This window comes from Drosophila sechellia, chromosome 2R (assembly GCF_004382195.2).
Source record: "Drosophila sechellia strain sech25 chromosome 2R, ASM438219v1, whole genome shotgun sequence".
Lineage (NCBI taxonomy): Eukaryota > Metazoa > Arthropoda > Insecta > Diptera > Drosophilidae > Drosophila > Drosophila sechellia.
In genome coordinates, this window is record NC_045950.1 from 14,612,971 (window position 1) to 14,635,161 (window position 22,191).

Genomic DNA, 22,191 nt, shown 5'->3' on the forward strand with positions numbered 1-22,191 from the left:
CCCAGAGCTTTTCCCAACCACCTGCTGCATATGCAGTGGGCGGCACGTAGCACGAGCCCCAAATGCAACGGCCACCGAGTGTGGGCTCTTATCTTATCAGAGCGAAAGCAAAACATATAGTCCATATGCTTCAGCGGCAAGAATCGAATCGAATCGGATCGGATGGGATGGGATCGTTCTCATATGAGAGCGAGGGAACGGAGCTGAGACCCAAGCAAAATGCTCGGCTGTCTGCGCACACATGTTACTTGAACGCAGCGAGTGCCGCATAAAGTCAGTTTGGCTCGTTGTGCCAGAGCAGCAACAAGTGCTCCGCTATATCTGAATCTGAATTTGAATCCAAATCCGAAACATAATCTGTTGCCGTGGCTGTAGCTGAATCCGAAGCGCAACAAGTGCGCCAGAGACATCCAGAAGCCAGTGTATTGCAGACGAGGCTGAGATAAATTCAAATTAGGTCGGCAATTTCAGCAAATAAACAGAGGAACCCTGTGGCCCAACAAAGCGCAATAAATTAATTAAGGCGGAGATAAAATTGCAACTGCATTAGCTGCCAAGAGTATTAGCGGGCGAAATTAAAAAGTGAAAGCCAACCCGAACAGGTGACAGAATGCTGCTCAAAGGCGCGCAGCTGCTGCGATGCGGGTGAGTCTAATGGGATTCGGATTCGGATTCCGTCGGATTGGCGGGATTCCAGGGTGGCGAAACCCCAAAGGGGATACTTTAACAGCTTGCAGTCGAGTGGTAAATCCATTAACTTGAGTGTTTACGACAGGCTAATACCGTGTAGCTTATACCTCATATTATGAGGTGCTACTTTCAACAGCTTATCAACATTAGATATTATGTTTATTTCAGTCAGAACTCGCTATTTGACAGTAATTAATCTAATCACTTTAAAGGCACTTCATACATACAAAACTTATCTAATGCTCACAACGCAAAATATACCAATCATTTGTATCAGTTTGCTACATATTTATTCAGATCTGCTATATATGGCTAATAAATATAAAATGTGTCTAAAATGACGCATTTTAAGGTTGATACTCGCGAAATTAAATTAAACTATTTTTGCTTGTATACTTATTGCTGATAAGAAGTAACTTTAATGTTTCAAATCAACAAATCACTTATTTCTTAATGACTTATGCTAATGCCAAATGGGCTTTGGCTAAACCAATACACCCATCGTTTCTAAATAAACGGGTATCGCAGATCGCCTAATAGCATTGAATCGTCTACTTGGATTACACGCCCTAAGGTTAATCCAACTTAGTAGATGCCATTGCCTAGTAACTTACCTGCCTCAACTAAAATGTCATGCTAATAGTATTGAATCACTCTTATCGCGTGGCGGGAAAATTCCACACTCTGCCAGTCGCAGAGCGTCCGTTACACTTTCATTCATGTAAACAAGTGGCAAAATCAACCCCAACAACACCGCCATCAATGTTAATGTCATCTATAAGCTCCCAAGATCATTGCACTCGTCGCTATATATTCTTAATCTCTTAGTGTCTGTGGTCTGCATGAGTAAGAGATAATCTCTCGGCAAAAGCTCATGTCTTATACAAAGTACTATCATTTTGAAGCCAACATATCGGTCGTCTCAATATTTTCGAGAATGGTGGAATTAATATTTTAAATACAATTTGTATTTATATAAACTTGTAGGTGCCTAATTTCTTTAAAAAGCATTTTTACTGCCTACTTTCAGGCGACAGGTGATTGACCAAAGCCCCATAAGTTCTCTGTGGTGGGCGCTCTTGTTTATGCACTACTTTTTTTCTTAAAAGATTTTTTCAATGAAAAGCTTGGCTATTGCCGCCGTTTCCTTTGTTTCGGTCTTTATAAGTGCTTCCCGTCTCCGCCACCAGCCTCCCCACCCACAGACGGTTTATTATTTTTGCAGTTTTGTTTTGACTCATTTTCTCAGTGTGAGGCGTTGTGCTTGTGTGTGTGCGATCGCTGGCAAGTTGTCCAACTGGCTCTGCCTCTTTTTTGTGTATGTGTGACGCCATTAGGCGGGCAAAATAAAAACAAAGCGCTGCATGTATGGGTTTTTGAGGCCGCCTAGCAACAATGTCTCGAAGTTGTCGCCGCCTGTCGACTGTTTTTACCTTTGGCTTCTGTTTTGATCGGGTGGCGTGTTTTGTAGCCTCTTTTTGGCCATAAAGCCACCCGCTTACAGGCCAAGTGCAGTAAGTAACACTAAAGTATAACACTTGTGTATGGGCTGGAGGTATCCGAAAGATACTTTTTTGTTTCATTGAGCTGCCATTGATGATAACCTTTAGATACAGCGACGTCGGTGAAGTGACAACCAAATGAATAATATTATTGTTGACGACGCGAGCCTCTGAATCTATTTTTCAGGCCGAGCCTCCGTTCGCGAATTTACCATAGCAAATAGCATTATTTATGCAGGCGAGGAATAAAAACAATTTCTTAAATGTAATAAAGATTAATACCGCTTATCAGTTGAATGGCACACGCGGCTTTTTGGAAGGCCCCATCGATCAGCGAATGCTTTGCTGAAAATATGAAGGAAACCAGGCTCATAGTCTGCTAATGATTACCTATCAGTTAATGGTTTGTTTACCGCAATTTCCCAGAATTCCCAGAAACTTCTAGATAAGATTCCCCAATATAATGACGATTTGTTTGCATTTCCTCTACAAACATGAATCATTTCATTCATCGAGTAAGCCGCTTGCCACCAATTCGAATTGCACGCAAAGCTTTCGCAAGTAGATTTTACTGCATGTAACCGATGGAATAAACCAGACCAGACCCAGACCCGCATTCAACCATTACCTTATACACAGTATTTCACTCGCGGAACACTTTAATCTACAAGTACATATGTATATTCGTATATGAAAGCGTGGGCAGTCTGGAATCGCTTATCAGTCGGTAAACAAAATACGAAATTAGTTGCTTCCACTCTCTGTGGACTTTGATATGCGGTAATGAGCATTCTATTAGTACTTATAAAACATCCTCCAGACTGGGTGCCGTATAATCCAGTTCAGACTGAATTTCCCACCGCACTTTCTGCGTATTTTACTGGGAGAAGAAGGCATTTCTGGGAACAAAGGTATTTTAAAGAACAAGGAAACCAGTGTAATTACTCATACTGTGTTTTTTCTTTGTGATAATCAAACAGATTAATAATAAACAAAGTTTCACTAGGAATGTGCAACCAAGTGTGTTTACCTATGATGACGCGGATAATAATCTTTCCAGCGGAAAACTTTGCATTTGCGAAACTGATATGAGATTTTCCTCTAAACAAACCTCGCGTCACAGCCACTTTTAGTAGGTCACATATAATTTAACAATATCTAGCGCATGTTTTGGCTTTATGAAAAGTATCCCATCTCTAGTTTAAGTATCCATAAAATGGTGTTCCCCACCCCTCCTCGATGGTCTACTGGGTCCTCCAGCTGATAAGCCGCAGATTGTGGCCGCCTTTCGCCTTCAATTTCAGATACTGGGCGCTGGGTTGGTTCTTTCATCGAATCTGAGGCAGAGGGGCAAGGCTAATGAACCCTCCGATGAAACCAGTTTCGTTTATTTCATCAGACTGCAAGTACAGTTTTTGGCTGTGGAAAATCTGTTGAATCAGCTGACACCCCCATGACTGTTGCCAAGTGTTTTGGGTGAACATTTTCGTATACCACTAACCGTACTATTATTAGACTGATATGTTCTTTTTCCACATGTTCTTTTTCCATATACACACACATACATCAGTGGAACACGCTCTGGCTGAAAATTCGACGAATGTATTTATTGCGTATTTTTTGCAATAAAAAGCGCAAATGAATGCGTAAACAACAAGAGGAAGTCCACGAAGTGGGAAATACACTCGAACTGCTTACTCATTCATGTTGTACCAAAGTAGTGAAACATTCTGGGAAGCCACTTGGCAGGGTATTTGGTATGGCCAAAATAGGAGGGTCAACATTGGTGGCGTCATTAGGGAACAGGGAGGAGGGAGGAGGCTCTGTAGTTGCCATTTCAAAAGGCCAGAAGAAATTCTTCCAAAGCGGAGCGCTCTCTGTTATCTCCCGAAATAGAATCGAATACGCAGCGGATTTTCAGCATCCAACTGAGGCGCGTGTCGAAAGCGACAACTCGAGTGCTGCCCAAATAATTAGCTGCTGGTGTCAACAGCGATAGTGGAGCGGTACGATTTGGATTCAAGCGGTTTGCCAATATGCCCACTTATCAGTATCAGTGCCGTCATAAATATCGTTGGGCTATTTAACTAGGGTTTCACGGCCTCCGAGGCTGCTAAGGAAGGAAGGTCTCACACGCATGAGCCACGATAAAAGCCAGACGCTGGCCATAAAGTCCCAAAACAAAAGCCAGTTAATATGATTGAATTAAATTTTGATTTTCATTCAATTAAGCTGCCTAATTGCCCATTCTCTACTACTTACTACCCAGAATTGGCAATTCAGAGACACGGAGAGACAGCGCTGCCGTTTATCATTCACCTCACACGCCCCGACCATGCAGACAACTTATGCTAATATAGACCAGGCCAGATTGGTATACCTGTCTACATATGTAGCTATCTATAATACGAATGTAGAGCGTGTGATGGAGAAAACTGCGCAGTTTCAAAATATAAAAGATACATTCATTTCGAGGGGTATTTCTACGGTTCGCCAGACAATCGACTGACGTCACAAGTGGGGCAACCCTGAGCGCGTGTAAGCGATTATTCCGCTGGTGACTCGGAGGCGGGGGATCACTGGACTTTGGGCCCCATGTAACTGACAGCCGTCTAGCATGTGATAGTGACATCCAAAACTGTTCGAGTTTCTGACCCACAGACATACGTAATACGTATACACATGTATCTCAACGATTTCCGCTGGAAACAAGGGTTACCATGTAGATACGATACCACGGCCAGACTACCTGCTCTTTGCTTATCTGCAGAACCAAAACAGAGAGCACAAAGAGCAGTTGCTCATGCCGCAAAAAGATGATGAAAGATTGCATCATGCTGTCGGGGGAGCTCCGTCTGAACCTGCTTCTAATGAAAGTGACGTGGACTGGCCGCTATACGAAGCTTGCATCGACTGGGGACCCCTTTATGGTAACCCCCATCCGACTTTGTTCCCTGGATCGCACAGCTCTGTGCGAATTGCCGCGAGCAAGTTTGTCGAGTTTGGAGTGGTGGAGCCCAACGAAACCTGAACGACCAGACGGCGAACAGCTGATCAGCCAGTTTGGCTGTATCTTTTCTGCTTGTATTTGGATTTTATTTGTATTCGTTTCTTTCGCGGTGCTGGCTCTTTTCCACCGGCTGTGCCTTACCGCTTAGAATTTGAAATTCACGTTACGAGGTCCACCAAGGGGTACAGTTGTGCTCGTTTCGGTTAGTCGGCTACACGACTGGCGATAGCTGTAGGTAGAGTATCTGAAAAGGTCGTTATCATTAGCTGTATAAATAGGTAGACAATTGTATTTACCCTTTTACCAAACCGTATCTTTATCCAGGCTAATCTTGAACCTTATTTCGTTTACTTTCTTCGAAAGAATACATATACACTATACAAAAAGAATATTAACACATACCCTTTAAAATATAACCTTCTTCCAGATTGGTCTCCCCACACAGAAACTTGAACTTCCGCTTGACCTGTCGCTTTCTCTCCGTTCAGTATGGAGATGCCAAGGTCCTCACTCCTGCCGTCAAACAGTACGTGGAAAAGTGCGTGGAGCTCTGCCAACCGGAAAGGGTGCACATCTGTGATGGAACTGAGGGCGAGAGCAAGTTGCTCCAGGGCATCATGCTGAAGAAGGGAACCATCATTCCTCTGCCGAAGTACGAGAATTGCTGGCTGGCAAGAACAAATCCGGCGGATGTGGCTCGAGTGGAGGGCAAAACCTTCATCTCAACGGATTCGAAGGAGCAGGCAGTACCGGTTACGCAGAAAGCCACGCCGGGAATGCTGGGTAACTGGATGGCCGAAAAGGACCTGCAGGTGGCGATCAAGGAAAGATTCCCCGGCTGCATGAAAGGTCGCACCATGTATGTCATTCCTTTCAGCATGGGTCCAGTGGGCTCACCCCTCTCTAAAATCGGAATCGAGATCACAGATTCACCATACGTCGTGGAGTCGATGAAGATCATGACTAGGGCGGGCAATCCAGTGCTTAATTATCTGCAATCTGGGGATGGGCAGTTCGTCAAGTGCCTGCATTCCGTGGGTACGCCCAAAAGTGGTGTCCAGGCAATGCCATCCTGGCCCTGCGATCCCGAACGCACCATTGTGCTGCACAAGCCAGCAGAAAATGAGATTGTATCTTATGGATCTGGGTATGGTGGAAACTCCCTGCTGGGCAAGAAGTGCCTCGCTCTCAGGATTGGCAGCACCATTGCCAAGCGAGAGGGCTGGCTGGCCGAGCACATGCTGATACTGGGCATCACCAATCCGCAGGGTAAGAAGATCTACATAGCTGCCGCCTTTCCATCAGCTTGCGGCAAGACCAACCTGGCCATGATGACTCCTACCCTGCCTGGCTACAAAGTGGAGTGCGTGGGTGATGACATCGCCTGGATGAAATTCGATAAGAAGGGAGTGCTGCGAGCGATTAACCCGGAGAATGGATTCTTTGGCGTGGCCCCCGGAACGTCGAGGGCCACCAATCCCATAGCCATGGATACGATCTTCCGAAACTCTGTCTTTACGAACGTGGCCTCTACATCCGATGGTGGTGTCTACTGGGAGGGAATGGAAAAGGATAAGCTAAAGGGGGTGACTGTCACGGACTGGTTGGGTAAACTGTGGTCACAGGAATCCGGGAAGCCGGCTGCCCATCCCAACTCCAGGTTCTGCACACCCGCCTCTCAGTGTCCCATTATTGATCCCGCCTGGGAAGATAGCGAAGGAGTGCCCATCTCCGCAATTCTTTTCGGAGGACGTCGTCCCAGTGGAGTTCCCTTGGTTTACGAAGCTCGAGACTGGAAGCACGGCGTATTCATTGGAGCTGCTATGAGGAGCGAGGCCACGGCAGCCGCTGAATTCAAGGGCAAGGTCATCATGCACGATCCCTTCGCCATGAGACCATTTTTCGGCTACAACTTCGGCGACTATCTGGGTCACTGGCTGAGCATGGAGCAGCGTGGCCAGGTACCCAAGATCTTCCACGTAAATTGGTTCCGACAGAGCAGTGAGGGCAAGTTCCTATGGCCTGGATTCGGGGAGAACTCACGAGTCCTGGACTGGATCTTCCGGCGCGTGGAGGGCGAGCAGTGCTTTGAGGACTCTCCCATTGGCCGCCTGCCTAGCAAGAATTCATTGAACTTGGATAGTCTGAAGGAAAACATTGATCTCGACCAGCTTTTCGATCTGCCAAAAGATTTCTGGGAGCAGGAGGTGGGTGCCATAGAGCGGTACTTCGAGGAGCAGGTGGGTCACCATCTTCCAGGTCCCGTGACTGAGGAGCTGAGGGAGCTGAAGGCGCGTGTTGCTGACATGTGATGTGTGTCTTCCATAGGTTATTTCCTAATCTAAGACCCCTTATTGCCTAAAATAAAACGAAACGAACGAGATTTTTATAGCGAAATTCGACTTGTGCCCATTTGGGAATGGAATTGGCATCGAAATTGGGTTTGGGGCGTGGCCTGGACGCGTCTTATCAGTGGTCGCCTCGGCGGAGGCCCGTCCGCAATTGGCGTAAACAAGCGTATAAATCCATAATGCCGTTTAACCTAACTTATCAACAGATCGACGCGATCAAAAACAAGCAAATAAATTCCAGAAAAAGCCAAAAAAAAGTAAAGTTTATGGGTGAACATTTACCATTTTGGGTGGGTTGCCAAGGACTGATTTCTAAATTCGAAGCGTGTGGTGTGATGTACACTACGGGGTGAACAGTGATAAGAAGCTAATAAGCCAGGAAACCAAAAGGCCAAATAGCTCAGAAATCGAATCCCTAAAAATAGTTCATGGGCAATGTAAAGATCCTCATAGTTGATGTGTTCCCTCGGAAAGTTTTCCTGGTCGACAGTACAAATCCGGGTCTGATCTATATTTAGTCGAACTCAGAGGCTCGTCTACTGATAACCCGTCCGGCCCCCTCATCCCCATTGCATTCATCTCAACCGATCGCATTATTGATTATGCATATATTTAGCGAATCGATCGTCTATTGACGTAAATTCCAAATAAGCCCGAATCATCGAAATGCGCCAAATGGCGGTTAGGTGAGAACAGGAGCGAATCAGTTAGAGTCTGAGTCCGAGTCCAAGTCTGGGTCCAGCAATTAACGCCGATGATGAAGATTATCAGGCCCAACTAGAAAAACAAGTCCATAGTTATAAATAAACCAACCGAAAATCACGGCAACGCGTGTAGACGAATTCGATTTAATTCGCAACTGGACTGTTCGCAAAAGGGCGCCAAAAAAGGGGGTGGGGAATGTAAGAGGGGGAACCAAGGACCAAGGACAACCATCTGATCAGGTTTCTCCAAGGACGTTGGGCGCCAGTCCCTTCTGGGTCTAGGCTAAGTGAGCGGTTTATTATAATTATTTAAAACAATTTTAATTAAAAATATATTTGGCTTATTTGTTATGAAGTTTTAAAGTTTGCTTAAAGTTTTAAATTAGAGTTGACAAGCGTTAATTTGATTTAAAAATATAAATAATACTGCTACCCAATAAATGTTCAAACAAGCAATGAAAAACAGAGCCATATTTACGTGCAACTTTTCTGACTGCTTCTGTTGAACTTATTCTTCGAGTACCCAGAGGATTCTGGGGCTTCTGGTAAACTGGATTCGGGGGACAAAGTCACACCATCGGCAGCACCTTCATTTCTCCTTCCCCAGACACAAGCAAACAAGTGTGGCCACATGACAACCATCCGGGCTATGCTATTCTTGGTGCGCCCCCAGAGTCACATGAATGTGAATACTGGCCTCCAAGGCGGCCATGGCCAATTGGGGAGGCCCCGGCTCATCTGGATGCCGCGAGGGTGGCGGGCGGATTAGTATACAAATTTTCCGTCACCGATTCTGCAAATAAGCGAAAGTTTTTTCGATTTGGCAAATGGCCAAAAACGAGAGGAGAGCCCATGTGTTCAGCAGGCGTAGGAGGGCGCGTGTGATGTGGCCCACCATTCGATGTTGCACCAACGTGGCTATATTTGTGGCCAACGCAGCTATAGACACATCCAGAATTTAGCCAGCTGCAGGGAACAACAACTGATGTTGCCTCAGCTGTCCGTGAACTGGTTTCTATTTTCGCAGCGGCCACATTTTGTATCGCATAAAATCATAAACAGAATAATTAAATTAATAGCGCGAAAGTGGCAAATATCAGGGTGTTCAAAATAACAACAAACGCTTATCAATGCAAACGCACTAGAAAACGCTCTCAGCGCCACATGAAAACAACACTCTGCTGTTGCCATGTGGGGACATATCCCATATACGTATCTGTATACCCATGCCCCCATTCCGTCGACCCACCCCCCACTCACCCTCCACCAACTCGACGTAGCTGCCGCCTGTGAAAAACCAAAACAATCGCCGAGCCTCCGCCGGCAGCCAATCAGCTCGTCCGGAGTTTGACCCTCTCGCTCGGCGAGGCGATCGTAAAACCCGATTTGCGAGGCGATCGGCCGACTTGTTCTAGTCGCCTCGATGGCCAGGCCAGGTATAAAAGGCCCCGGATCGGGGCAGTTGGCATCAGTTACTCGTGGCCAGAGTAAATGGAAAGATCAAGTGAAAAGCCTACTTTCAGTGGTCTGAAAATCAAGTTGATGTTTGACAAAAAACTGTGGAAGAACATATGAACGCAAAGTCCTCGACAGTAGAACTCTAATTGTGATAATTACTCAAATTGTGATAAGCGAATTAAGCAAAGTGCCAAAAACTCTTTCACGCTCAAAAAAAAAAATCTAACAATAATATTCCAAACTTTTTTCGAGAGAAATTCATAAAATAAAACACACACAAAATGCCTGAGCTCATTGAACAAAGCAAAATTATGTAAGTATATATGAAAGAGGTCACTCGAAACGCATTCAATGGGGGATTTTAATGGCAATTAATTTTTAATGCAGTCCATTATTTGGGGTCCCACTATCGAAGTCAGTTAATTAAATTGCAATTTTAATAACCCACTTCCTCTCTCTCCCTCTCTTCAGCTCCGGCAATGTCTGTGGTCTGCCCCAGTTGCACAAGCTGCGCCAGGACAATTGCGGTCTGTACAGCCACATCCGTGGCATTCCCATCTCCTATGGAAATGTGGATTCGCTGACCACCGGTGTCCGTGCCTTCGTGGAGGAGGGCATCGCCCTGTGCCAGCCCGACCAGGTGCACATCTGCGATGGCAGCGAGCAGGAGAACAAGATGCTCATCAAGAGCCTCCTGGAGGCTGGCACCATTGTGCCGCTGCCCAAGTACGACAACTGCTGGCTGGCACGCACCAATCCGTCGGATGTGGCCCGCGTCGAGTCGCGCACATTCATCTGCACCGATCGGCGGGAGGAGACGATTCCCACTCCAGTGGAGGGCGTCAAGGGCACCCTGGGCAACTGGATCTCGCCCAGCGACATGGATGCTGCAGTGCAGCAGCGATTCCCCGGCTGCATGAAGGGTCGCACCATGTACGTGGTGCCCTTCAGCATGGGACCTGTGGGCTCCCCGCTCTCCAAGATCGGAATTGAACTCACGGACTCCTCTTACGTGGTGGCCTCCATGAGGATCATGACTCGCATGGGAGCCGCTGTTCTGCGCCAGCTGGCCAAGAAGGAGGAGTTCGTTCGCGCCCTGCACTCTGTGGGCGCCCCTGCCAACGGACAGGTGGAGCAGCCATCCTGGCCCTGTGATCCCGAGCGCACGATCATTCTGCACAAGCCCGCCGATAACCTTATTGTATCTTACGGATCCGGCTACGGCGGCAACTCGCTGCTGGGAAAGAAGTGCTTCGCCCTGAGGATTGGCAGCACCATTGCCAAGCGTGAGGGATGGCTGGCTGAGCACATGTTGATTCTGGGCATCACCGATCCCAAGGGCGAGAAGAAGTACATCACTGCCGCCTTTCCCTCGGCCTGTGGCAAGACCAATCTGGCCATGTTGAATCCCTCGTTGGCCAACTACAAGGTGGAGTGCGTGGGTGACGACATTGCCTGGATGAAGTTTGACTCGCAGGGGGTGCTGCGTGCCATCAACCCAGAGAATGGATTCTTTGGTGTGGCTCCTGGAACCTCAATGGAGACCAATCCCATTGCAATGAACACTGTTTTCAAGAACACCATCTTCACAAACGTGGCCTCCACCTCTGATGGCGGTGTGTTCTGGGAGGGCATGGAAAGCAGTCTGGCTCCCAATGTCCAGATCACCGACTGGTTGGGCAAGCCCTGGACCAAGGATTCCGGCAAGCCCGCTGCGCATCCCAACTCCCGCTTCTGCACCCCGGCCGCACAGTGCCCGATTATCGATGGAGCCTGGGAAGATCCAGCGGGAGTGCCCATCTCCGCCATGCTCTTCGGAGGACGTCGTCCCGCCGGAGTGCCCCTAATCTATGAGGCTCGGGACTGGACCCACGGAGTCTTTATTGGAGCAGCCATGAGGAGTGAGGCCACTGCTGCGGCCGAGCACAAGGGCAAGGTGATCATGCACGATCCGTTCGCCATGAGGCCCTTCTTTGGCTACAACTTTGGCGACTACGTGGCCCACTGGCTAAGCATGGAGAAGCGTGGTCAGGTGCCCAAGATCTTCCATGTCAACTGGTTCCGCAAGAGTGCCGAGGGCAAGTTCATGTGGCCCGGATACGGCGAGAACTCCCGTGTGCTGGAATGGATCCTGCGCAGGGTCAATGGCGAATCCTGCTACGTGGACACAGCCATTGGACACATTCCCGCCGAGGGTGCCCTCAACCTCGATGGCATGAAGGATAAGGTGGACGTGCAGGAGATCTTCTCGCTGCCCAAGGAGTTCTGGTCGCAGGAGGTCAAGGAGATTCGCACCTACTTCGAATCGCAGGTGGGCGCCGATCTTCCGGCCAGCATTTACCAGCAGCTGGACGAGCTGTCTTCCCGCGTAGCCAACCTGTAAGAAGGATCAATGAGGAGAGTTAACTTGTTAACCTGTCCTATACCCCAATACCTTATTTAGTCGTTTCTCTAGTTCTTAAGCTGAAGACTTCCAAACTATTTATTATATAAGCAGCCATAAGATTAGCAAGTAGGCCATACAAAGAGAAAAAATGAAAAGAAAAAAAATAAAACAAGACGATTTTATAACCTACATCCTATATGAGTATTTATTTATCAGTAACTTGGATTTTTGGATGTTATGAACATTCTAAACAGTATGTATACAATGGTTATTAAATTAATTAATGCTTTATAGCTGCACGATTTATTTATTAGCGCTTAAAACAATTAGTTAAATAGATAAACAAGTTTTAATACGTTTTAGGATTTCTAAATGCTGAATAAATTTAAAATGTTATAATTAAAAGATGTGACATTTGTAACTAATCTTACTCTTGTTTCGTAACTACGACTTTTAATATTTTTCTAAATGCTAATTTATGGCGTTAATTTGCACTATTATAGAAATACCTTAAGTACAATTTTTCCCACTTGCATTATATAAGATGAAACCGCTAGATGATTTCCCAATCATCTCCTGCAACGGCAGTGCTATCCACTGCATTCTAGCTCTCCTTGGCTCCATTTTCCAGCCCAATGGAAGGCCGCGAAAAGCTCGACCGTCGGAGCTTTTCCAGCACTTCGGATGCACGGGAATCGGCAGCCAGGAAAAAGGCAGCCAAGAATCGGGGGGCACCACAGTTCAGCTCGAGCAGCCGCCGCCGCAGCTTCGACCGGGCGGAAGTTCGTGAGAGCGGCAGTCGCCAGCGGAAACGGAAGTGCAGAAAGCCCCGAGCGGCTGGCCGTTCAAACTGTTGCTCGTCGGTGTGTGTTGTGCTGTTTGCGGTGGTGTTTGTGCTAGCGAATGTGATGGTGATGGTGTACCAGTATCGGTGTGCTGATGTTTGTCGTGGTGGCATTGTTGCTGTTGGACAATTAGCCAAGTTGCTATAACAGACCGAATTATCCGACAAATTTGATGAAAATGGTAAACATTAAACTGTAATGCGGCACGCGGAGTAAAAGTGAGTTTCCCTCTGTCTTAGTGGGTGTGTTTAAATGAGCGCGGGATCTATGTGTGTGTGTGTGTGTGTGTTTGTACAGCACTTTGTAAGCTGCGATTTGACATGTTGATTTATGCGCTGCTCTCACCTTGCCCCCAAACGGCAATTGCCACCCACCCCCGCCACCTAAGCACCCAGCCCCCAGCTGGGATTACTCGTGTCCTGTGTCTCTTTCAATGCCACTTCGTCCTTTTTGCATACCCCGCTCCTTCAGCGGCACTTGTTGCGCTCACAGGACATTCGCTTAATTGCTAATCCTCGCGCCCAGACGCGTCTAATTACACGTAAGTTTGCGCCATTTCTGTCTATCCAACGACGTCACTTTGTGCCCACCCGTTGGCCGTTTAAAGTGCAAATTGGCAGGCGCTTGGGGCACCAAATGTGGATTGCTCGTTTGGGTGGCTTAGTGAGGGGGCTGGGGTGTTCGAAAAGCGGCCCGGAGGTCACTTAATATGCCATCAACATGAGATTTGCACAAATGGCCCCGGCCTCAAGAATTATGTGTTGCAATAAAATCGATGCGTGGGCGGAGCTTCGGGACTCAAGTGGCGGCTAATGACCAACTTGCGACGTGACTTTGGCCAGGATTTGTAATTTGCGAACTGACCAGCCCAGAACCAGCAACACCCCACTCCACCCTCAGCCGTATACATACTCGTACTCCTAGATCTTAAGTGTTTTATGGACTTTCCCTGTTTGTGTTGTGCACACACTCAGTTTATTTTTACAGCAGAGACAGGGGGTGAAAGTGCCCCGTCGGCTTGATGGCTGGGCCGGAAGGTGGGGACAGTTGGGGTCGGAATAGTGGGCTGGGTGGGTGGTGTTAAGCATGCGTTTAACGGGTGCGGGCTTAATTACAAGCAAAGTTTACCAAAGGGTTGTCCCGAGAACTTCTTTATGACGCGATGGAGGCCTGCAATTTAATGACGGTCCGTGCATGAAGAGTCATTACTCCGGCCACCTTGTACTCGAATGAGAAATGATGATGGCCAGCTGGAGCACCAAGGGGCGCTAGAGGAAGAGCCGCAGACGGAAAACGGAAAGCGCAGAGCAGAAAAGCGGAAAAGCAAAGAGGTGCCAGTGCAGGCGGACCCGAAGCCATAAACCTGATTGAAGCCCAGCCCACGCATTGGCATTTGTATATGCAAATGGGGCTTAACCCCATTCAAATTATCCACACATCGCTCCCTGCCATGCATAAGTTATGGGCTCAGGTAGCGCAACTCGGTTTAAAGTCAATGGAATCCATCAATAATTCCATCTGCTGCCAGGACCAAGGGCTCACATTTCCTTTATAATTCAGAAATCTGTAGCAATTATTATCTTACACAAGCTTACCTTTTCTCGGCAACCCATCCGGGCATCAGGACCCTGGTGTAATACAATAAGCTGGCCAAAAAATCCCCCAAGGCCCCCAACTCGTTGGCCTTTATGCATACACAATTCCGCATTGAAAAAAGCCGATGCGGACCGAACTGTTGAGGACTTGAATGCGCCCAGAGAACGTGAACGAGAACGACAGATATTCCTATTGATTTGTTGTCTGCAGATTCTCGCAATGGCGAAACCTGTTGGCCAGAGCGAGAAGGAGTGGGTCAGGTGAGCCCTGGACTCTTGGCCACTTTTCCGTCAACATTTTGTTATCATCCTCGAACCATATCCCCCCTCCCCCCTCCCAATCCATCCCCATTGATCGGCTGGGTTCGATTCGTTGCGGTGGCAACACGCCATTATATTACGTGAAATGCAAAATACAACGAAAAAAAGATGGGTATACGGAAAAGCGAAGAGCTGGCAGTGGTAGTGAAACAACAAGTTGCCAAACACTTGAATCAATCACTCGAATAATTGATGCCTTGTAAGTGGAATTTACGAAAAGATTGTCTCAAAGATTTAAGGACTCAAGTGAAAACTTTTAAACGACCAACTTTTCACTTCATGAATATGCATTCGAATTTAGTCACTTTGAGTTACGATTTAAGTTTGGCAAACTTTGTCTCAAGTAAACGCATTATAACTATAACTTCTCAGAAGATGAGTACTTTTATATTGAACTTAGGAATATGAAAGGGGAATAGACATTTGTTTTATGTGTTAAATCGTTGACAAATCACATACAATTATGGTCCCAATGAAGGGAACAGAAACTCAAACATCAAAAATATGCCGAATTTTATACGCAATAAAGTTCCGAGTGGCACTAAACCGCAAAGGTCCGCATCCAACAGGTAAACTACCAGGTATTCGACGACGGTTATTCCGCACTATTTGCTTTCCCTTATGGGCACGTACTCACGCATATGGATGTGTGTGTCGTGTTGTGTGCGGGTGTGGGTGTCAGGGCTATTTGTACACACGATAGATAATAATGGCCCGCAGGTCGGACGTGAGCCAGCAGTAGAAAGTGGAAATTCGAACGAGCCACGTGTCCCGGGGGCACAGCCAAGTGAACGGCCAGGAGCAGCGGCAACTGCAGCATATGCATGCAACAGCAATGAGGCACGGTATCTGCGAGCTGCCTCATATAAGTGCAGCAATCGCCACGGGATGTTCCGCCATCGTAAAACTAAAGTGCTGGCCAACATAACCCCTATGCGGGGCATGGAAAACCACTTGCCGGCTCAATTTGAGCTAAAGAAATGGCCATCACTTGCCATCTGCCGCCATAATCAAGTCCGAGGGCGCCCCCCAAATGTAGGCAACAGTTCGCGGCTGCAACTCAAACTCGAGGCTGGCAAATCCCATTAGAGGGAACAACAACATGAAGTTTCCCGCAAGCGGATTGTTGCCAACTTTTGCATAAGTTAGCATCCAGTGGTGTGTGAATGTGCTGACAGCTAGTGGGTGTGGTTGGGAGGATGGGTGCCTCCGAGGATGGGCGGATGGGGATGTGGAGCGATAATAGGGGCGGCCACTTACGCCACCATCCGATGGAGAACGCACATTTAACAATAATTGCCAGGCCAAATAGAGCACTTCCCCGGGTCTTTATGTCTTCCTGCTATCTGACCAAAGTCGGAAAATGACTTGCGGCCACAACACTCGTCGCCCTGTTTTTGCGGGCTACTCGGACTTGTGGGCGTGTGGGCGCGGTCTTTATAATGCCCGGCTTCTATGGTCCGCTTTTCATTATTTTGATTAAATACAGATAAAGCCATAAATTATGTTTACTTTGTGCCCGTTTGGGCAATGCCCCGGACGGCCAGGACGCACTTTTGTGTGTGTGCATGATGAGGATGAGTAATGGCCCATGATATTTACACATGAGTTGGCAACATCAGCGAGTCGTTACCATCTCATCTACTCATCTCATCATCCTGCCACATGCACAGTCATAAATTGATTTACTTTGAACACGTCTTACTCGAATTTTTAAGAGTAAAAGAATCACTATCCTTACTATCTTAATAAACTGCTATAAAGATGTTATATTAGGTTTTTTTGGGTATGCTTAGATTTTTCTCTTAGTGCACTGAGTAATTCATGTTTAACCATCCAGAAGTCGTGAAATGGCCCAGCAACAGCGCAGCTGGGACGAGGGAGCTGTCGGTGGAGGATCCTATGGCCATCCCCACTCCTCGCACCACAAAGTCCCTGCTCGAGCTGCCAGCAATCCGCTGCCCTGCAAAGGGGCCACTCCCAAGCTGCCCAGGTAAGATCCCAAATTAGCCCTCAAAAAGTTATTTGGATTCGACAACCCTAACAGGCAATACCATGGAGGTCCAACTTCGAGCTATAACTATGGGGGATACGATACACCGAGGAGTCCCAAGATCACCACCACATTTGCCCAAGACAGTTGTGATGATGTCAGTAGCTCCACGCCCAGCTCCTATTATCAGACGCCCCCATCGGGATCGATAGATGATTCGGCATCTCTGCTCAGTGGACGCACCACTGCCCGCAGTCCCAAGTCGCAGTGCCAGTTCGTCTTTGATGCAGTAAGTCCCAGTCACGGCAGGAAGTTCGAGTACTATGAACCCATCTCACCGGACGATGGAGCTCTCTACTATGATCCTCCCAGTTCGCCACGTCGACAGGGTTCCAAAAAGCTAATGAGGACAAAGATCCCATTGGATCCAGTTCCCCAGTTGACCACAACAGGCGTGGATGAGAGCATGGCGGTGGCTATGGCCATGGGCGGAGCAGGAGGTGGAGGTTACGCTCAAGGAGGACCAAGCAAGCGGCAAAGAGATGAGTGGGAACTACCGGTGATCAGCAAGATCGAGGCGAGAAACCTAAGTGCGGCTGCAGGGTCAGGCTCGGCTGGAGGAAGTTATTATGGCTTGAAGCGCGACTCCTGCGTCACTGACTGCACGCAGCTGTCCATGGAATCCGGCGAGACGGGTACCCAGCATACCAACAGCACCATGGTGACCCACACCACCACCAGCTTTAGCTTTACGGAGCCGGAAATGGAGCAAGAGGCTGGACAGCCGCAATTGCGGCGCAAACGTCGCCATGCCATCAACATCACCTCCAATCCCGGCTATCAGGTTCTCCACAGCTCTCACTCCACGCTGGATCGTACCTGTTCCGATAGCGTGGTCTCACTTCGCTACCGCAAATCCACCAGTGACCTGACCCAAGATGCTGACCACGAGCTAAGTGGCTGCAAGCCCAACAAGCCGAAGGCCCATGTGGAGCATAAACCGCGTCGCCGGGGCAGCTCCAAAGGTGGACTGGCCTACTTGGCCAGCCGGCGAAGTTCCCGTGAGTCGATGAAGAGCGCCTGCTCCAATGCCTCCATCGTTTCAAACGACGATGTTGGACCACTGGCCTTCCAGAGTTCAAATCGCGGTCGCCAGCGTAGAACATCGAACTTTCTTGAGTTACCAGGTGAGAATGCTTCTTTTTATCATTGTCTGTCTTTGATTATTCTTAATTTCCTTTTTTTTTCCTCGTCTCAGTTCCCGACCATGTGCGTCCTCGAGTCTGTTCCCTTCCAGAGCGACCGTACAATCCGCGGGCCAGTGATGATCTGTACCGTCTGCGTCACTTCTCCATCAGCAAGGGCAACGTGGTCAACTGTGGCGACTCAATCATCTCGCGGAGATCGCGGAGCAACACCAGCGTCAACTCGACGAACAGCCGGGCCAGCGAACGTTCCCCCTTCGAGGGCAGCTGTTGCGGAGCGGGCTATGCCAATGTGGACTCATTGCCGGCGACGCCGGATGACTCGGAGAACCTGGATCCACCTCCGCCCGCCCGCTACCGCGTCGTGATGCTGGGCGATGCCGGCGTGGGCAAAACGGCGCTGGTCAATCAGTTCATGACGTCGGAGTACATGCACACCTATGACGCTAGCCTGGGTAAGTTGTATGCCAAAGTGGGTCCGGGTTATGGTCCGGGTACCTCGGGGACGATTCGCAGAGCGCAGTGAGTAGCCGAGTGACCCCTAGCTGGAACCTATGTGTGTACCTGACCCCTAGCTTCCCGGCTGCCACTGTCGTCTTTAGAGTTTAATTCTGATCTGAGTTTTAGACGACGAGTTCGGCGAGAAGACGGTGAGCGTGCTGCTGGACGATGAGGAGTCGGACATGGTCTTCATAGACCATCCCAGCGTCGAGATGAGCGTGGAGAACTCCCTATCCACATATGAGCCACATGGCTGCGTCGTGGTCTTCTCGGTGGTGGATCGCAGCTCCTTTCGCGTGGCCGAGGAAATTATCAATTACCTGTGGCAGGAGAACTACACCAAGGACAAGGCTGTCATCCTGGTGGGCAACAAGGCGGATCTGGCCCGCGCCCGGCTTATCACATCACAGGGTAAGTCCGGGGGGCCTTAATTATGATGGCTTGATTTCATTTCATTCCCCAATTCACTCTTGCTCCCCCAAGAGGGCAAAGCCCTGGCCGCCTCACGCGATGCCAAATTTATTGAGACGTCCAGCGGCATACAGCACAACGTCGATGAGCTGCTCGTCGGCATATTGAAGCAGGTGAGTCGGAGGTGGAAAGCTAGGACAAGCGGGGCGTTGCGGTGCAGAGAGGAAGTGGGGCAGTGGGGCTGCGGTCGTTGGGGCAAGGTGCCAACCACACGCAACCCAACGATGCATGGCGAAGTTGTGCAGGAAATGGAGTTAAATGGATTTACCACGCTGCTGCGGGTTGGGTTGGTTTTTGGGTTGGGTTACGTTGGCCCTGCTTCCGGATCGGCTCACTAATTAATGAAAATGGTGCGGTAAGCGGGACCGAAGGAAACTCGGTCAGCAAACTTGATTAGGTGATTGGGTATTGTTACTTAACGCGAAGTAAGATATTTCCGATACTGGTAGATAAGGTTGAAAAATTAATAAAGGGATATCTTGATTACAGATACTTTTATGAATACATTTTAACATCTATAGCAACAAATGCTGCTTTATTTTACAACGAAGAAGATGAGGAAGATGATAAACAACATTGCTTTATACCATTTTTCATTCGAACACTATATAACAGATGCGGCTGAAAGAGAAGCGGGAGAAGAAGGCCACCGCCTCGAAGATGAAGACCTCTCGCACCCACATATCGCTGCACTTGGCCAAGGAACTGCTGCAGAAGATCTGCCTCAGCGACATCTCCAAGTCGAAGAGCTGCGAGAATCTGCATGTGCTATAAAGATATACCCCAGGCGAACCCAATCACATGTGCTGAGCCAACCTCGATGTCTTCGTTTTATCGCCCGGCATTCCTGGGCGAAATTATGCCACAAAACTGTATACAAAAGAGAATTTTATCAAAAGCGGCTGCGGGGCGAAATATTCCAAATGCCATTCAGATGGGACCGCAGAAAACGGGCGGAGGGATGTGTTCATCTCCTTTGTTGCGCTCCGTTTATTAAAAGTTTAATGCCGGGTCTTGCTTTTCGGCAAGTCATTGGCTGTGATCAGGCCTCCAGATTGGGCGATAGTCGGCTTGTTTATGGCGGATGTTTTGGATCGGCTTATCGGAGCCAGACGCTCCTCCACCTCCGCCAACTGGGTGACGAAGGTCAAGATTGATAAGCCCCGATCCAATGATCCATTGATCCAGCAAGGCGTGTGCAACCTCCAAGTGGGCGAGGCCATAGAACTATTTATTTATAGGTGTACTTTTTAATGCGTACTTGCATATACATACATATATGTGTTCCAATGCGAAAAACTTCAATTCCAATAATGCGCTGTCAATTGAAACGCTTGAGGAGCAGTTCCCAAAGGACGAGAGAAACTTTATAGATGTTGATTTATGTATACACATAGTGGCCATAAGCAGCATATACACATACACGTGACCTCTATCGGATAAGTATATTGTCTAGGCTAGGGTTACTAAACTAAACGCTCCACCTGCTTCGCAAAGAAATTCTTCCAATTGACGAATATCTCATATCGGAATGACTGTTGAATGTTGACTGTTGTTAGTCTAAGCCAAACAAAAAACAAAAAAAAACATAAAAACAAAGCGAAACTAAAGAGAATACCATTTAATCAAAGTACTTCACTCAGACGTTACTACGAGTATATTGATGTGTATCTTAACGTGTACCTATATTATACATTATATATATATATATTTAGAGATAGATACATATACACATATATTTACCACCGTGCTCGGATGGAACTTCTAACACTTCTGAACTCATACGCTTATATTTGAAAAATACCTTTTACAAAATGCGAAAGGCAAGCAAAAGCAAACGTATCTCTAACTATTTTCATACGCAAACTTACACATTAAAGGGGGAACGCGAGGATCCGAACGGGAGTGGGATTGAAGGCCTGGCCACCGGGCTCGTCCAAAGTCGAGCACTCGACAGCTGTGCACTCATGTTTGCTCTACCCCTTTCCTTCCGCTTCACATCCTTCACGTCCGCCTTTCTGTCGAGTGCACTTTATCATTTTTAACATTTAGCAAACAAAACAGAAAGTTGCTCCGGCGAAAGTTTTAATTTGCAACGCAACGCAATGCAAAAAGCCTGGCTGGCTGGCGCAATTTCGAATATTTCGCAGCCGCACTGTGGCAATCTGCATCGCGCATACGCCGCGTGCGCCAGGGTCGGGGCTAAATTGATTTGCTAATCAAATTGCTGAGAAATCCACAATCGAATCAAAGCCAGCTATGAACTCCCACCGAATTTATTGTGAAATGCCATTTGAAAACGATGAAATTGTACCGCTACCACTTAACCATGACAATTGGCTTAAAGCGTAGCTATATAGATATCCAACCAAAAACCTATATATATTAATATATGTATATGTGTAAAGATCGATGTATATTTATATTTTTCCAAACAAAGACAAAGCAAAGCAGCGCTGTACAACTGAAGGGAACCCTCAACGGAGAATCATTTTTGTGTTGCATGGTATAATCCACAATTGTACGCTTTTGCCCGTCACCGAGATGAGGCTGCAGAAATACAAATTAATTAGAGTACACGGAGATAAAATCCGATTACTTGTTTGGTGTATAAAACTTTCCTCCACCTCCACCTCCGCCTCCCTCTCCATCCTGTCTCCCCTTCCCCTCGACTCGATCTCTTCATTCGATAAATAAAGGACAAGGACGCTCTGTAACTAACTTGTGTTTCCTTTGCAGGGGTCAGGGGTCACGGGGTGCAGCCGCAAATTCAATGCCAACTGATGCGGCTGGTCCCGAAGTCCTGTCCTCCTCAGATCTCAGCTGTTGCGCACTTGTGGTTCATTATAGCGGGGGCAGCACGCGGGTGGAAATGTGTTAAGTGCTTGTTGTCAATCGCACCCGAAACTTGGCCGGATTTCACGCTCCTGCGACCCGAAACACTCCGACACAATATTGGTTTTTCCGAGAAACGGAGAATCAATCGGCAGTCGCTGGATGGCCGTAATTAACTTACGAAGATGTCGGTCGGAGATGCTGAAAAGTTGACAATCCGGCTCTGATTGATGGCCCAAATCAGAGGACTCGCATTCCTGACAATGCCATGGCAACCAACCTCTCTCCCAGAGATTTATCGGCGAAACTTTGACGGCTCACCGA

General features: G+C 47.8%; 3 protein-coding genes and 2 long non-coding RNA genes across 8 annotated transcripts; 4 read left to right on the plus strand and 1 right to left on the minus strand.

The window, feature by feature from the left end:
- The first annotated feature begins 298 nt into the window (after window positions 1–298).
- On the plus strand, window positions 299–7,599 carry LOC6609808 (phosphoenolpyruvate carboxykinase [GTP]). Its single transcript, XM_002034426.2, has 2 exons — window positions 299–645; window positions 5,630–7,599. The coding sequence occupies exons 1-2, from the start codon at window positions 611–613 to the stop codon at window positions 7,512–7,514; spliced, it is 1,920 nt and encodes a 639-aa protein (XP_002034462.1). The 5' UTR covers window positions 299–610; the 3' UTR covers window positions 7,515–7,599.
- On the plus strand, window positions 653–3,876 carry LOC116800650. 2 transcript variants are annotated; one of them, XR_004361539.1, is made up of 2 exons: window positions 653–3,103; window positions 3,173–3,876. It is a non-coding gene; the product is annotated as an uncharacterized LOC116800650 (long non-coding RNA). The 2 variants fall into 2 exon arrangements; XR_004361540.1 differs by having other exon boundaries at window positions 3,199–3,876.
- Window positions 7,600–8,146: 547 nt separating the features above from the next.
- On the minus strand, window positions 8,147–9,341 carry LOC116800651. Its single transcript, XR_004361541.1, has 2 exons — window positions 8,736–9,341; window positions 8,147–8,330 (listed from the first exon to the last, which is right to left on the minus strand). It is a non-coding gene; the product is annotated as an uncharacterized LOC116800651 (long non-coding RNA).
- Window positions 9,342–9,727: 386 nt separating this feature from the next.
- Window positions 9,728–12,292, plus strand: LOC6609809 (phosphoenolpyruvate carboxykinase [GTP]). The gene is made up of 2 exons (XM_002034427.2): window positions 9,728–10,028; window positions 10,187–12,292. Exons 1-2 carry the CDS (start codon window positions 9,997–9,999, stop codon window positions 12,096–12,098), a joined length of 1,944 nt encoding a protein of 647 aa, XP_002034463.1. The 5' UTR covers window positions 9,728–9,996; the 3' UTR covers window positions 12,099–12,292.
- A 566-nt stretch (window positions 12,293–12,858) lies between these two features.
- Window positions 12,859–21,749, plus strand: LOC6609811. Of its 3 annotated transcripts, none has more exons than XM_032716764.1 (7): window positions 12,859–13,164; window positions 16,659–16,855; window positions 16,910–18,042; window positions 18,114–18,515; window positions 18,682–18,972; window positions 19,045–19,145; window positions 19,648–21,749. In XM_032716764.1, exons 2-7 carry the CDS (start codon window positions 16,713–16,715, stop codon window positions 19,804–19,806), a joined length of 2,229 nt encoding a protein of 742 aa, XP_032572655.1. In that variant the 5' UTR covers window positions 12,859–13,164; window positions 16,659–16,712; the 3' UTR covers window positions 19,807–21,749. The 3 variants fall into 3 exon arrangements, with proteins under 3 accessions (XP_032572655.1, XP_032572654.1, XP_032572656.1); XM_032716763.1 differs by having other exon boundaries at window positions 16,703–16,855; XM_032716765.1 differs by having other exon boundaries at window positions 12,860–13,164; window positions 16,703–16,855; window positions 18,688–18,972.
- The last annotated feature ends 442 nt before the right edge of the window (window positions 21,750–22,191 follow it).

Coding starts and splice junctions, on each gene's coding strand:
- LOC6609811 (XM_032716764.1), top strand. CDS start 16,713: ATGGCCCAGCAACAGCGCAGCTGGGACGAGGGAGCTGTCGGTGGAGGA. Junction 18,043..18,113: donor GAACTTTCTTGAGTTACCAG/GTGAGAATGCTT, acceptor TCCTCGTCTCAG/TTCCCGACCATGTGCGTCCT. Junction 18,973..19,044: donor CCGGCTTATCACATCACAGG/GTAAGTCCGGGG, acceptor TGCTCCCCCAAG/AGGGCAAAGCCCTGGCCGCC.
- LOC6609809 (XM_002034427.2), top strand. CDS start 9,997: ATGCCTGAGCTCATTGAACAAAGCAAAATTAT. Junction 10,029..10,186: donor ATTGAACAAAGCAAAATTAT/GTAAGTATATAT, acceptor CCCTCTCTTCAG/CTCCGGCAATGTCTGTGGTC.
- LOC6609808 (XM_002034426.2), top strand. CDS start 611: ATGCTGCTCAAAGGCGCGCAGCTGCTGCGATGCGG. Junction 646..5,629: donor GCGCAGCTGCTGCGATGCGG/GTGAGTCTAATG, acceptor ACCTTCTTCCAG/ATTGGTCTCCCCACACAGAA.